Source organism: Pangasianodon hypophthalmus, chromosome 17 (genome assembly GCF_027358585.1).
Source record: "Pangasianodon hypophthalmus isolate fPanHyp1 chromosome 17, fPanHyp1.pri, whole genome shotgun sequence".
Taxonomy (NCBI): Eukaryota; Metazoa; Chordata; class Actinopteri; order Siluriformes; family Pangasiidae; genus Pangasianodon; species Pangasianodon hypophthalmus.
The window spans coordinates 8,442,860-8,458,730 of NC_069726.1; the positions used below are offsets into that span (position 1 = coordinate 8,442,860).

General features: G+C 38.3%; 1 protein-coding gene across 2 annotated transcripts; it reads right to left on the reverse strand.

Annotated features, from left to right (window-relative positions):
* Nucleotides 1-2,879: 2,879 nt before the first annotated feature.
* Nucleotides 2,880-14,816, reverse strand: wdr45 (WD repeat domain 45). Of its 2 annotated transcripts, none has more exons than XM_026944002.3 (10): nucleotides 14,596-14,816; nucleotides 12,315-12,389; nucleotides 12,118-12,222; nucleotides 11,906-12,011; nucleotides 11,687-11,781; nucleotides 11,504-11,583; nucleotides 7,632-7,840; nucleotides 5,043-5,144; nucleotides 4,778-4,923; nucleotides 2,880-4,677 (listed from the first exon to the last, which is right to left on the reverse strand). In XM_026944002.3, the coding sequence occupies exons 1-10, from the start codon at nucleotides 14,651-14,653 to the stop codon at nucleotides 4,568-4,570; spliced, it is 1,086 nt and encodes a 361-aa protein (XP_026799803.1). In that variant the 5' UTR covers nucleotides 14,654-14,816; the 3' UTR covers nucleotides 2,880-4,567. The 2 variants fall into 2 exon arrangements, with proteins under 2 accessions (XP_026799803.1, XP_026799804.1); XM_026944003.3 differs by having other exon boundaries at nucleotides 14,605-14,814.
* Nucleotides 14,817-15,871: the final 1,055 nt, after the last annotated feature.

Sequence of the window (15,871 nt, forward strand, 5' to 3'; positions counted from 1 at the left end):
TTTGGGTGAATTCAGGTATATAGGGAAGTCCGGTAAGTTGGGATGGTTTAATTTGGCATTTATTTTTTTGGCCTGATAAATGAAAGTCAAAACTTATAAAGATCTACTACTGTAACTAAATAGGCATAAAGTTAGTTAAAGTCCTAGTCCTGTACACACATCGGATTCAAAAAGTTTACAAACCTCTGTTAAAATTCCAGGTTAATTTGCAAGATATGATTTACCAAGATAATTCATATCAGATATTTTTCCATATTTAATATGATATAGAAATATTTTAGGGAAGAAAAAACTTACAATAACCTGGTTGCACAAGTATGTACACCCCTTAACTTATACTTTGTTAAAGCACCTTTTGCTTGTAATACAGCACTCAGTCTTTTTGGGTAAGAGATTTCCAATTTAGCACATTTTAATTTGGCAATTTTATTCCACTCTTCCTTCCAAAAATGCTCCAGATCCATCAAATTGCAGAAATCCTGTGCACAGCCCTCTTCAATCATTTCAGAGTTTTTCGATAGATCTGGGCTCTAACTGGGCTATTCCAAAAGAATTTCCATCTTCAGCTGTCTAGCAGAGGCCTACAGGTCTTGTGCCAAAATAGCTTGGTATTTGGAGCTATCCATGATCCCCTTTTATGTTGACTAGGGCCCCAGTTCCTGCCTAAGAGAAGCAGCCCAATAGCATGATGCTGCTACCATCATCCTTCACCGTGGGCATTGTGTCCTTCGGGTTTTAAGCTGTCTTGTTTTTGCACCAACCCTATCTTTTAGTTTTATGCCCAATACATTCTCATCAGACCATAACACATTTTGTCACATTGTTTTATGGGCTTGGATGCCACCCTAGCCCATAGCCCAGAGCCTAGATATGTGAAGAATATGAGAGCTTGTTGTCACATGCAGAGAGTGACCAGTGCTTGCCAGATACTGTATTCCTGTGGCTCCTTTAATGTTGCTGTAGGTCTCTTGGTTGGTTGCTATATCACATTAAAGGTGGAAAAAGATCTGACTTGATTTATCTTGGTTGCAAATTTAACAGGGGTCTGTGTGCCTCCTATTCGTGTCAGTTAATGAACTTGGTCTTTGTCCTTTTAGTGAAGGGTTGCCAGATTCCATGTATAATGTCTGTCTAAATTCAGAACTGCGCTGTTGTTTCCCAAGTAAAGACTGAGAAAAAGAAGAAAAATTTTCCTCTTCCTTCCTTCCTAAGAAAGAAAATGTTTTCCTATGCTATTTTGGGCTAGTTTCAAGGGGCTTTTTTGCACAGTTTGAGTTGTAGCTGGGTTTGGGAATTTTGCTGAATCTGCCACAGATGGGTTTCCTTGCTTTAGGGAGGGCTCACAAACAAGATGGAACACTAGATAAGAAAGCCATTGCATTTTCCTGGAGAGCCATGAAAATGAACTGGTTGTGCCATACATGGTCTAAGCATGCAGAGTTTGTGTTTTGCATTGGGCTACTCACAAAAGCCTTATTGAGTGGCAGTGTCTTACCTTGGCAGACTCTAAACAGTTCCTTGATGACTGAGGAAATCTTCTGAAGCTGTTGTATGAGCCAGTGATGTCCTTGCACTGCCAATTAAAGATCTCAAATCTCTGGAATTCACATTTTCCAGCAGTCTTCTGTGATGAACAGGATTCATGGTGAGAATCTATGCAATGTCCTTGGTGGATGTGACAAAACTATATAAAGCCATTTGAGGCCAATATTAAATTCATCAATGTGACTAATAATTAGTTATTAGTATTGTCAATTTAAGGTCCATAAAAACCTCTTTTTTTCTCATGGAGGACATTGGAGGAGACTCCAATTTAACCAAGGAATGTTTTATTTATAGCGGAGCAGTTGAGCCAATCAAACTTTTCTCCTTAGCTTGAAAGTGTTGTCTGTAGGATCTCTGTGCCCATTGCCTAGTCACTCACTTGGGTGGATGTACTAAAAAAATGCACTTGTCCAGCCATATTGGATGAAGGATACTGCTTTAATTTTGCCAAGGTAGCCTTAATGCCAGTGAGCAGCATGTTCAGTATTTGTTCAGTACACTGTGCTCCTCCTCTACACATTTATCTTCAGACTGTTCCACTGGTGGGCTACCAGCACTCTCCTCAACCCCAGAGAATGAGATGCAGCCACTGATAGCACATCAGGGTTTGTGAGGCAGCTGTACCAGGCACCCTAAAGCTCTGTACATCATTGTGCTGTTCCATTACTGGGAAGAGCTCGTACATTTAGCCCATGCTCATTGCCAGCTCTTCTACCCCTCTACACAGTAGTGGCACTCGTTCTTCCTCTTCCATGGGACTGATCACCTGATTCAATTCAGTTCAGCTTTATTTATATAGCACTTTTAGCAACAGACATTGTCACAAAGCAGCTTACAAAAATTCGGATATAAAATTTTAATTAAAACATTTATCCCTAATGAGCAAGAGACAATAGTGGCAAGGAAAAACTCCCTGAGGCAAAAAGAGTAAGAAACCTTGAGAGGAACCAGACTCAAAAGGGAACCCATCCTCATCTGGGTAACATGAGACTTCTTCCTGTTTCTGTTTCTGCCACTGCTATGCGGTGAAGGATCTTACCTTTTACTTTGCATGCTCTACAGTCATATCTGCTGCTGGTTTCATTCCTCACACAACAGTGCCAAGTTTAGCACCAGAAACTTGTAGCAGTATTTCCATAGCCTGCAAGGCATGTTTTGCTTAGCACTAACAGCATTATGCTGCAGTTAGGGCAAGGCTAATTAAGTGTCTGCCACAGATGATCAGGTCCCAGGCAATTTGAACATTGATTATATCGAGCTTCATTGGGGCTTGGCAAAAAACACAGCTTGCCATCCTGCCCTGGAATACACATAGGGTTGGAAACTTCTCAAAATTCACACCATTTATATATTTAATAAACATTTATACAGTTTATGAACATGTTATAAAGTTATAAGATTTTATACCACAACACAGTTGCATTCTCGAATGTGACTGGTCAAAAAGTGTGGATTAATTTTATGTTACCACATATTAGAATAACATTATTCCTTACATAAGAATTACATAAGAAGTTGCACCTGTGCCAATAAGAGGTCATGCATCTTGTTCAGTGACAAAGTTAATCATGGTTAAATATTAATAAGTCAAATATTAGAATTACAATCACCCACAGTGTGCATTCTATCTGACAATGCAGATTTTAAAAATAAAATTAGCAAAAATAACAGGAGTGCACTATCCTAAATGTCAGTATGTCCCTGGCCCAGCCAAAACCCAGACTTGAACCCAATAGGATGTGGCGAGACCTGAAGATGCCAGTTCACAGACGTTCTCCACTCAGTCTTATTAACTTGAGAGGATCTTCCAGGAAGAATGGGAGACATTGCCCAAATCTAGGTGTGCAAAGCTTGTAGAGATTTACCCAAGATGACTCAAAGCTGTAAAAAGCATATAAAAAGCCTACATACATTTACACATTCAATTTTTTTATGTTATAAAATGAAACCAAGATAAACCATATCAGATCTTTTTCCACCTTTAATGTGATGCAGCAACCAACAAAATTGTGAAAATCGGTACTTGCCAGATATTCCTACAGGTCCTTCAAGGTAGGTCTGTAGGTCTCTTAACAGCCTCCCTGATAAGTTTTCTTCTTGTTCTTTCATCAGTTTTGGAGGGGCATCCTGTTCTGTGGTGCCCCATTTTCTCCACTTGTTGATGATGGCATTCATGATGTTGCATGGTACATCTAATGTTTTGGAAATTCTTTTGTACCCCTCTCCTGACTGATACCTTTCAACAATGATCCCATATACTGTATTCTTTGTAAGCTCTTTGTTGACCATGGCTTCAGCAGTAGTATGAAACCAAGAAGTCAAGAAAATCCTACAGAAACAGCTGATCTTTATCCGGGCTTAATCAGAATCACTTTACTGATGACAGGTGTATGATAATTACTGAACACGAGCTTGACTATGATTGGTTAATTATGAGCCCCATTATAAAAGGGTGTGCAACCAGGTTATTCTAAGTTTTTTTCCCTAAACCTTTTGTATTTGTTTTTCACTTGAATTTTGTTGCTTGCTACATCACATTAAAACTAGAAAATGATCTGACATGATTTATCTTGGTTTCATTTTTTTACATCACAAAAACCTGCAATTTTAACAGTACATAGACTTTTTATATCCACTGTATATAATGATTCATATTCTTTTAGAGGAACACAGTGTATTCTCCTTGAATAAATGATGGTCCTCAGCATAGCATAATGGCTGCACTAGGGATAGCGTAAAAAAAAAGGTGCAAAATTTTGGTTTAATAATTGCACTGTATTATTACTCACCACAGAAAAATGGTTTAGAAATCATTTTTGTTCACTTTGCACAAAATGCCTTAGATTTGCTTACACAGTCGATTTCCGTAACCCTAAAAGACAATCTACAACTATACTTAAGGCTTAGTGAAGTTTAGGTATAGCAAGCACAATTTTCTTTTTTTTTTTCTCTTTTTTGTATATAAACCATTAAACATTTAAAATTGAAGCTTAATAAATTAAACACAATGTCAACTTCCTCCTTAGAAATCATCATCATCACAGATGTCGAGATACACATCAAAAGCCTCCCGGTTACAGTTTCCATCATAGGTGAAGACATATTTATGGAATGTTCCATCAACACAGATAGCTGAAAGAGATGAGAAAGAAACTTTAACAACATGGAGATTTCTTTCTCAGCATAATCACTAAAAGAGATAAAGGGAGTTCTCTTTAGATAATTGACTCACCAATGACAGAGTTGACATTTTTGGAAGTGTTTTTCCCAAAAGCACAAATGCAAGCACATTCAGCTGGCACAGTAAAACTGGCCAGAGACCACTGACTGTCTACATACTGTCCAATAACTGGCCCAACTTTTCCTACCCGAGCCAAACTGAAATGGAAACCATTGTCACAATTAACGTTTTTTTTTTTTGATTGTTTTTTTTTACATTTAGTTAAGTAACTAATTAAAGACAATTTACACTTGTATAGAACCAATGTAGGCCTTACGCAGAGCGCCGATTCAGTCTGGTATCCTTCAGTGCAAAAATGTGAACAGTGCCTTTGTCACTAGAAGCACACAGGAAGGACGAGTCATGGCTGAAGTTGATGCTGTAAAAAGTGTAAAACAGACAATCAACCATCTGACACTACAAAGCAACATTTAATTTTTCCTTAAAATTCTATTATTCTGAAAACCACACTTGTGTTCAATATCCACATTTTTGTTTATAGTAAAATGGTATCAAATTACATAACATTAAAGCTGGTAATGTTGCATATCCCTTATACACATCTTTGCAGTCCACTTTATTATACTGAACTGGCAACCAACTGCAATACCTCTTGCAACTGGCAACTGTTATTATCCAAGCAGTTTTATAAAACACTTAACTTTCATGGAAAAACAAGAACAGCTTAGATACTGAAAGAAAAATATGTTTAATAAAAATTGGACAAATGATCTTTTTGGTGTTTTGAGATATTTCAAAACAGAACAATTTAATTTAACAAAGTAGTAAAGAAAAAAATTAAGGTTTAAGGCTTCAACAACAGAAAGGCTACTAAAAAAACATCCTATTACAATAAATAATAAATCAATACGTTTCTGTATGAATCAAATTTAAAGTCACTTCAGTGTCAGCACATAGAAATTGACATATACCCTTTGGGCCATAATCAAATATTTAGGTAAAATTTCTAGGCTCTCAGTTCAGATTACCCACATGCAGTTCATGCCTCTGAGGGCTTGAGCAGAGGTGTCTGAGATGGGGTTATCAGCAGCATATAGACCACTTGCCTTTAATCCCAAAATCAATTGGGAGAAAGAATATACAATCTAAAGAAGCAGATCTCGTTTCTTTTTTTCTTTTACTTTGCTGTCAGCTATTAACACAGTGTAAAATAAAAGCAAGCGACAATTTAAAAATGGAAAAATAAAGACCAATATGATGATGTACGAACAGATAGACAGCAAACATTCAGATAAAAATTAAATATAATTTTGGAACTTTTTGTAAATTTAAAAGGACAATACTATTAATTAACGGGATCATATTTACATTCACCGAACTCTTTATTAGGAATACTCTACTAAACCTGGGTAGGGACTCCCTTTGCTATCAAAACAGCCTCAATTCTTCATGGCATGGATTCCAGAAGATGTTGGAAACATTCCTTTGGGATTCTGGTCCATGTTGACATGAATGCAGTTCCTGCAGATTTTTCAGGTGCACTTTCATGCTGCGAATCTCCCATTCTACCACATTCCCAAAGGTGTTCTATTGGATTCAGATCCGATTACTGGGAAGGCCACTGAAGAACAATGAACTCATTGTCTTGTTCATGAAACCAGTTTGTGACAACTTTTGCTTTGGTTCATTATCATGCTGGAAGTAGCCATTAGAAGATGTGGCCATGAAGGGATACACATGATCAGCAACAATACTCAAATAGGCTGTGGCATTCAAGTGATGATTGATTAGTATTAAGGGGCCCAAAGTGTGCCAAGAAAACATCCCCCACACCATTACACCACCTCCACCAGCCTGGACTACTGGTTGGATCCAAGGATTCATGCTTTTGGCACCAAATTCTGACCCTACCATCTGAGAAATCAAGATTCAAAAGAACAGGCTACAGTTTTCCAATTTTCAACTGTCTAGTTTTGCTGAGTCTGTGCCCACTGCAGCCTCAGCCTTCTGTTCTTGGCTGACAGAACTGGAACCTGACATGGTCTTCTGCTGTTGAAGCCCATCTGCCTCAAGGTTCGATATGTTGTGCATTCCGAGATGCTTTTCTGCTCACCACAATTGTACAGAGTGGTTATCTGACTTACTGTATCCTTTCTTTCAGCTCAAACCAGTTTGGCCATTCTCTGTTGACTTCTCTCATCAACAAGGCGTTTCTGTCAACAGAATTGCTGCTCACTGGATGTTTTTTTCCTTATTGCACCATTCTGAGACTGTTGTGCATGAAAATCCAAGGAGATCAGCAGTTATAGAAATTCTCAAACCAGCTCGTCTGGCACAAAAAATCATGCCACTGTCAGAATCACCAAGATCAAATTTTTCCCCCATTCTGATGATTGATATGAACATTACCCGAAGCTGCTGGCCCATATCTGCATACTGCCACATGATTGGATGATTAGATAATTGCATTAATGAGTAGGTGTACAGGTGTTCCTAATAAAGTGCTTTGTATTATGTATTTAATATTGGCCTCAAATTGCATTTCACAGTTTGAGTGTATTTTTACAATGCCCAAAACATAAATTTCATTGTGACTTATTTTTGTTACATCCACCTGTCAGACAGTGATGCTAGACATAATATTGCTCCTCCCTCAAGCTGGTCTCTTGCAAGAAAATTGGATTAAAATTAAGGACAGACTTGTGGATTACTGAGACATACCTTTGTTTTAGGCAAAATCCCCCCGACAAGCTCAACTCTCACGCAACTGTCTGAATAGCACTTAAGTCTGTAGTTACTACTGACATCTAAATACCGATGTGTGCAATTTCTGTATGAACTCCTCTCTTCTTGTATATAATACAACTCTGAATACGGCTGTTAATCTTTATATAAAAACTTTCACCAGTATAATGTGGCAGGATCAGTTCCTCTTCGTAGCTCCACTAGTTTATCGCGTGTAGTAGTGTCAAACAGTCGGATCAAAGTACCCTTCTGTGATGCAGAGGCTACCACACTGCCAGGCTGGTTCAGAGCCAAGCAGGCTATTTCACTCTGATGAGCATTGATAGTGAATGGTGCAGATGATGTACCAGGTTTTGTGTTAGAAAGGTCCTATGAAGAAGAGAGAAACAACACTTTTTTAAGGGTATTTTAATCATATTCCTTATATTTTCATATAAGGAATATGATTAGAATATCATTTGAAAAAGAATGCAGCCATTGACATACAGTAGTGTGGAAAAGAAGGAACACTGCCTATGGCTATATTGACAGGTAAAGTTGGAGGCCAAGAACTGCTATACACTGAAGATATTTTGTTTTAAGATCTAAAGATGAATATGAAATGATAGATCTGAATGTCAGCTTTCATTTCCTGATATTTACATCTGTGTTTTAAACAACATAGAATATGGCACCTTTTGTTTGAACCCACCCATTTTTCAAGTGAGCAAAAATATTGGAACATGTGACTGACAGGAGTTTCTTGTTGCCCAGGTATGCCCTGTTAGATTGATTGTTTAAACCAGGGGTGCTCATGCTTCTACGACAAGAGATCTACTTTTTCTTATAATTATTATGGTAAGATCCACCATGTAAAATATGCACATACAGTCTAAATTTGGAGTTTGAGAAATTATTTTGTGAGACTTATTTTTATTCAGATAATGTTATGCAATTGACTTTCATTCAAAGAAATCGCAAAGGCAGTATACTGCACTGTGGTTGAGCATCAGCAGTGGACAGAGAGGAGGTGGGGTGAACCAGCAGGTAACACATGGTGATTCTCACCTGTGTCTTATTACCACATGTCTACTTATTTTTGTGTCTATTTGTGCATTTAGTAACTGCCATAACCAAACAGAGAGAGCGATATAGTTGGTGGAGCTTGCGAGACACACACAAACGCACTCATGCACGCCCACAGGCCGCAAGGCTTAAACTTGATCTCGACCGCGCAAAAGCTGCAAGTCCAGGACAGACCCGTTTCAGTTGAGTTGGATAAACCAACATGAAGACCTGAGAGCTCTGTATGGGAGAAAATAAGCTATTTTGAAGCTAAGAAAAGAAGGAAAATCGATCAGAGACCTCTCAAAACAAAATGACTAGCGTGTACTTTTTAGGTCTAGCTAAAACTGAACAGTTAAGGTATTTACAAAAGCTGAAAATAAACAATGTAGTGCCATTACCGGACCCCTTAAATAAGACTTTGAGGCGACAGATTTTCACAGAGAACATTAAACGTTTACCTGAAGTAACTTGTTCAGATGTTTACCATTATCTGTTTGAGTGCATCTACACGAGAGATGCGGTAAGTGCGTATCGCAGTCTGAATGCTTACAATTATTTCCTTGGCGGTACAATGTGGACGACATTTGTCTTCTGTTTGGTGAAGCTGGAGCGAGTCAAACAGTGTCAAAAACGTACTCTGCATGGTTCGTCACTAAGATGACTGGGGAGGCTATTAGTGGACACTGCACTGCACTGCGTGGCTGTGTCAGTCTCTATTTATGCAAATAATAAATTACATTGCTAACTATGCTAGTAAACTACATGCGATGTGCCATTATTACATATGATATACATCATTATTTCATACGTTTTGAAATGTTTGTGGTTAGGTTAGGTGAAGTTTGTAGCCATGTTGCTGCGATCCTTGTTGCTGTGGAATAGTGTGTGAGAGAGGGTTTGAACGCTCCATCTGTGACATATGAGCCCTGTGTGTGGTCATGAACAAACAAAAAGAGGTGCATGCAATTCAGTGCTGGCTACAGTGTCTTTTATTTGTATAATTCTAATGCAAAAACCCATGTGGCAGGCATTGACTTTAACAAGCCTGTCAGACAGAGAGCAGTTCATAGTAGGGAGCCCATCACTTCTACTCTAGTGACACCAGTCTCACCAAGCAAGCTTTTTAGGTCCTTGAAGATAAGGAGAACATTTGCTAGGTTTAAAGATCTTCCCATTCAGAAACCTATTTACCAGAGATAAAATGTGTGATACATATCCTAGAGTTGCTAGTCAGTATCCAGCCTTCACTTCACTGCTGCAATCCAGGCGTCACATTGTGTTTTGTCTTTTGGGAATATAAACACTTTAATTTCCAAAGGTAGGTGAGTTCTATGGAACTCAAATGTTGACATTTTTAATCGCACGATTATTGCAATCTTACTGTGCATAAAGCACCTCCCGATGTTGTTTTGAATGTGCTCGACAACTAACCAGAAACGCCCAAAGAACAAAGACGTCACTTCCTTAAACCAACGAATAGCCGCTGAAATGGTCTATAGAGGCCATACCACAAGATACCATACCACTAATCAGCAGTAAAAACTGGAAGGCCAGATTGGAATTCACAAAGAAGATGAGAAGATACAGAGATGAGCCACAAAAGTTCTGGAACCACGATTAACCTCTACCAAAACTGATGGAAGGCCAAAGTGTGGAGAAAGAAAGGATCTGCTAATGATGCAAAACATATAAGTCAAGCTCAGTGGAGGTCAAGCTCGGTGGAGGTCGTGTCATGGCATGGGCTTGCATGTCTGCCTCTGGAATGGACTCACTAATCTTTATTGATGATGTAAGCTAAGCAGCAGAATGAATTCAGAAGAATACAAATATTAATACATTAATACATTAAATTGTCATTTTTAATACTTTGTTGCAAATCATTTGCATTCAATGACCGCCTTAATTCTGGAATCCATAAACATCACCAGATGCTGGGTTTTTTCCCTCCTTATGCTCTGCCAGGCCTTTACTGCAGCTGTCTTCAGTTCATGTTTGTTCTTGGGGGCTCAGCCTTCAGTTTTGAATTCAGCATGAAGTACATGCTCAATTGGATTCAGGTCAAGTGATTAACATTACATTGCAGAAAATTCCACTTCTTCGCTTTAAAAAGGTCTTGGCATGCTTTTGTTGTATGCATGGGCTCATTGCCCATTTGCAGAGTGGAGCACCAAAAATGAGTTTTGAAGCATTTGGCTGAATCTGAACAAATAATAGATCCCTATACACTTCTGAATTCATCCTCCTGCTTTTGGCAACAGTTATTTCATCAATAAATACAAGGGAACCAGTGCCACTGGCAGCCATACATGCTCCAGCCCATGGAATAGATGGGCATTCAATTGTCAAATTTCTTTTGGTTCCTTAAAAAGAAGATAAGAAAAGTACAGATATGAAAAGTACTCTAATTCCTACACTGTTCACCCAATTGGGATGTAAATACCCTCAAATTAAAGCTAAAACTTTGAGCTCATATTCATTATTTAAGCTCAAATCCAATATACTGTGGTAGACAGCTAAAATAACAATAACTTTGTTAATGTCCAAATATTGTTCTGGGTGCTCATGCTACTGATTTGTTCACCCCTGTTCTGTGGTGTTCTTTTCAAACTGTGGAACAACCTAGTAGATTTTCCAGACTTTGTCAGCATTGAGCAGCAACAGTTTGCCATCTGGGCTTAACTGCGCTTGATCAGACTTGATTAGACTTTGACAGTCATTGTCAAAATGTGATTCCTCCAAGTGAGCATGCAACAAGAAGCTGTTACTTGCTGGTTTTATGCTAGACCTACATGCCGCATAATCAGACTTTGTTACCTATTTCATTGTAAGTCTGATGGGAAAATAGAAACTAAGCTATTCAATTTGAATACCCTAAGCTGATTATCATTAATAAAAATTTTTATCACCCATCACTACTTCAAACACACAACAGATAACACATGTATTTTAATCCATGAAATATGGTCCAGAACACAGAGTACTTACCACCAACTGTAAACTACCACATTTGTGTCCAGGGAAGACCAGTAATTGCTTCTCCAAACTTGGACACATATCACATAGACCTAAGAGAAGTTAACATTGGATGCTTTAGATATAAAAGCTACCCAAAGCTACCCAAGATTGGTTTAAATGCAAGCATGAATTATAATAAAAAAAGAAAAATACCTTTTGGATTATCTCGAGTGTCAAATTCAAAGAGTTTCACAGGGTTGTCTGGGAAACTATATACATAGATCCTGTTCTTCAAGACAATGATGATTCTTTACATAAAATCAGATAAAGAAATTTAACCATATGTCCACATCATTGTACACTGAAATAAAGTCTTACATCAGACATCCCACATAAAACATCCCACATAAAACAGACTTGATTTGTTCTTACTTGTCATGCCTCATGCGCACCGACAGAACTGGCTTTGTGAATGTGAACTCTAGGACTAATTTATCCTTGGCATCTCTGACCTCATGAGCATCATCCCAGATTAAAACTACATTAATAAAAATGTTAGGTATGACCAGTAAATTTGAAAACCTCAAAAAAGCAACAGAACTGTATAGAGATGAAAACAGATGTCAAAAAGCACACAAGCATACCAGATATCTCTGAAAACTTGGGGTTAACACCCCCACCCACCACAGCCAAGAGGTTTGAACGATGTAGCATGGAACAATGATTAATGCTGCCAACCTGTTCATGGTCTGTAATAGTAAACAACAAAATTAGTAATAAACATGTCAAATTAAAAAAAAAGAAAAAAAAAATCACAGGCTGAAAAAATAGAGCTCCTCACCTAGGTGTCCTTTTTCCATGAGGGGTTCCACATTGTAAATTCGAACTCCAGTCTCCATGGCACAACAGAAACAACCTAACGTTAGAAAAGCAGACACATTTGCACATATTTGACAGAGAAAATCTCACTTAAAAGTAGGAAAATCAAAAACATTATAAGGGAATTGCAGCAAAGAGCAAGAAAGTGCCAAGATTGATTTGAATATCTTTAGCAGATCTGTAGCACACTTCCAGCCATGCTGTGATAGGAAAAATAATACACCTCTGGGTGGTAACTTTAACTCCACTTGGTGTTCGTCCATATCAGAAAACCCCAGTGTGGATTATTTTCCTATAGGAAAACACCCAGTCATGTTTTATTCTTTATGTATCGTCAGAAACTGGATGTGACAGTTGAAATGAGATGCACCCTTTCAAACATACCTCCTGACTTTTGGAAAAGCTGTGTCAAGAAATGCAAGCTCACCCATCCCACTACACTGACAAGTCGGCGCAAGGAATATTTGTTTGGTTTTCAGTCACTTACGGTGTGTATATGTTACTGACATATGATAAAATGTTACCAATCAATAATTATAAATTATAAATCTGGAAATATAAATCTGGAGCTTATTTGAATTGGCCTTGCATGATATAGCATAACAGGCTCAGTGTGTTCCTTCACTGAAATTCAGGTGCAACTTACACCAATCAACCATAACATTAAAACCACCTGCCTAATATTGTGTAGGTCCCTCTTGTGCCACCAAAACAGCTCTGGACTCCACAAGACCGCTAAAGGTGTGCTGTGGTATCTGGCTCCAAGACGTTAGCAGCAGATCCTTTAAGTCCTGTAAGTTGCGAGGTGGGGCCTCCACGGATCGGACTTGTTTGTCCAGCACATCCCATAGATGCTCAATCTAATTGAGATCTGGGGAATTTGGAGGCCAAGTCAACACCTTGAACTCAAACCATTCCTGAACTGCTTTTGCAGCAAGCTGCAATGCACTGTGTGTTCTGACACCTTTCTGTCATAGCCAGCATTATCTTTTTCAGCAATCTGTGCTGCAGTAGCTCTTCTGTGGGATTCAAACAGATAGGCAAGCCTTTGCTCCTCACGTGCATCAATGACCCTGTTGCTGGTTCACCAGTTGTCGCTCCTTGGACCACTTTTGGTATATACTAACCACTGCATACCAGGAACACTCCGCAGACCTGCTGTTTTGGAGATGCTCTGACCCAGTCATCACAATTTCGTCCTTGTCAAAGTTGGTTTGTCTTGCATTGTAATGAGATAATCAATGTTATTCACTTGACCTGTCAGTGGTTTTAATGTTAAGGTTGATGGGTGTATGTTCATGATGTATTTATAGAAGCTTTTTTAAATTTGTGTTACTGAAATGTGATTTATTAATGCCATGAATAAATATTATACATATAAATAATGTTTTAAACCTGTAACTGAGGATGAAACTAGAGACATGAGCCAGTGAAAATGTGTCCCAGATTACCAAACATGTAATTAAAAACTGGTTTTCATGCCATTCGTGACAAAAGGGTAAGCCACTGCTTTTCAGATATGATAGAAGCATTTTCCCTTCACATGTAGGATATCAGAAATTTATCATGTGCTCGTTTTTGATCATCAGAAATTTATCGGGTGTTTTTTTTTCTGGCTATATAATCGTATATATACGATTTATGAGTCAAAAACTTTTTCATAAAATTTATTTATATACATACAAACTTATAAATCGTTTATATGAAGATTACATATCCAGATTTTATACTGTCCTTGCTTTCCCTGCACTACGGCGGAACAATAGTCCCTGAGTATTGTTTCCGCCCGACAGGACTACGAAGACACGAGGCTACGCTAATCTTCAAAACTAAGCAGAAACTGAGCAGGGTTGTCAAAAAGCATATGTGGTTTTGTGGAACTGGAATTGGAGGAAATTAGCAGGGCTTGGTAAAATAGCCTGGCTTATCGAGTTAGCTCGCTTCGTGGAATACCCCCAGGTTTGTCCAAAAGCAAATGTTGCCATAGTAACTCAGCGGGGCCTACGATTAGCTTCGTTTGTGGAAGCGAAATTGACGGAAATTAGCCGGACTTGTTGAAATAAGTCTGACTTATCGAGTTAGCTCGCCTAACACTCCGCCCCGAAAAGAAAAATAGACAGTAGCGTGAATATGAATTGCACCAAATGATAAATTTTAACTGTGTCAGATCACCTGCCATGTCGGCTCATTATATAAGTAACTTAACACCGAGAAAAAGCAATTGAAAAACTCGCAGAACGTACGTAACTCACTTTGGTCTTGATTGAACTGCAGGCTGTTGACTCCCCGCTGCTGTGCCATGCTTATGTAGGGGTTTATGATCTCCGTACAGGAAGCTAAATGTAGCTGCTAGTGATGTAACGCTAAAACCTTGGCGCTTGTGTTGAAAAATACGGTTGTTTACCAAAGCAGTGTGCTGATGCTTGCATAGGTTTGCCGTAGTCACGTGATCGTTGATGTCTGACGCTTCATTCGGGACACCCACTCACGTGATTTGAAGGTGCAGTGTTTCAAAAAGCCACGACACCTTCGCGTGAGGCAGTAAGGTGGTGTTAGGATTCAAACTGTCAAACACAATAAGGGGTCGTTCTCAATCTTGGGAAATTTTTGCACAGAGCTCCTCAAATAAGACATATATATTTATTAAAATTTTATTCATTACACGTATTGTACTAGATTATGTTGATTCTAATTATTCTCTTTTAATAAAACATGCTGTGTTAAAAATTATTTTATATTATGCGCGGTGCTTGCACAGCTCCCAGCAGTTGGCATACAACAATAACACATCATCAGTGCAATGAAAATGCACCCGAACATATAGGGAGTACCCAAGGTATATAGTGTAATTATTATATGATGCAAGCCAATATTGTATAGGTATATAAATTGCCATTATTTCAAATTGAGTCCATATGTATGTGACTTGTCATTTGATATGATACCTTTTGTAGTAACTATCAGCCTATATTTCAACACAGTATATTTCATTGTAAAATAATGCTAATATGTCAGCAAGTTATCAACTCAGATATTCTTTGGAGATGCAGTTTAGGCTGCTATAAATATATCTGACCAGGAGGTGCCATTAGCATGTAGTGTTATGAATGCTTTTTCGATCAAACTGGCTTAAAAGCTTCACTGCTTCAGGAAGCTTCATTTCCCCATCTCAGATAGCTGCATATAAACCTAACAACAGTTTAACAAGATAACACGATTGTATAATATTTAGATAATTTGTTTATTATGTATGTTATATAGCTATGTAGAAAGCAAAAACAACTTTAACTGTAAGGGAGGTAAAAGAGTTACGTCCAGCGCCGCTGAAATAGAGATGAGACACTGCTAGATGGTGCGTTCAAGTTATGTCGGAAAGAGCATATTTTCCGAGTGGGAAAATTTTCTTTGAGCTCCGAGTTAGGGCGTGTCAGTAAGAAAACATGGCGGAATCAAAGGATGCAACGTAGTTGAAGTTAAAGTTGTTGAAATTGAATGGGTATTTAGCAGTGACATGTCTTT

Excerpts from the sequence above, each read along its gene's own strand:
- wdr45 (XM_026944002.3), bottom strand. The coding sequence starts at position 14,653 with ATGGCACAGCAGCGGGGAGTCAACAGCCTGCAGTTCAATCAAGACCAA. Across the intron at positions 12,223-12,314 it reads CATGGAAAAAGGACACCTAG|ACCATGAACAGGTTGGCAGC; the intron begins GTGAGGAGCTCT and ends TTACTATTACAG. Across the intron at positions 4,678-4,777 it reads AAATGTCAACTCTGTCATTG|CTATCTGTGTTGATGGAACA; the intron begins GTGAGTCAATTA and ends CATCTCTTTCAG.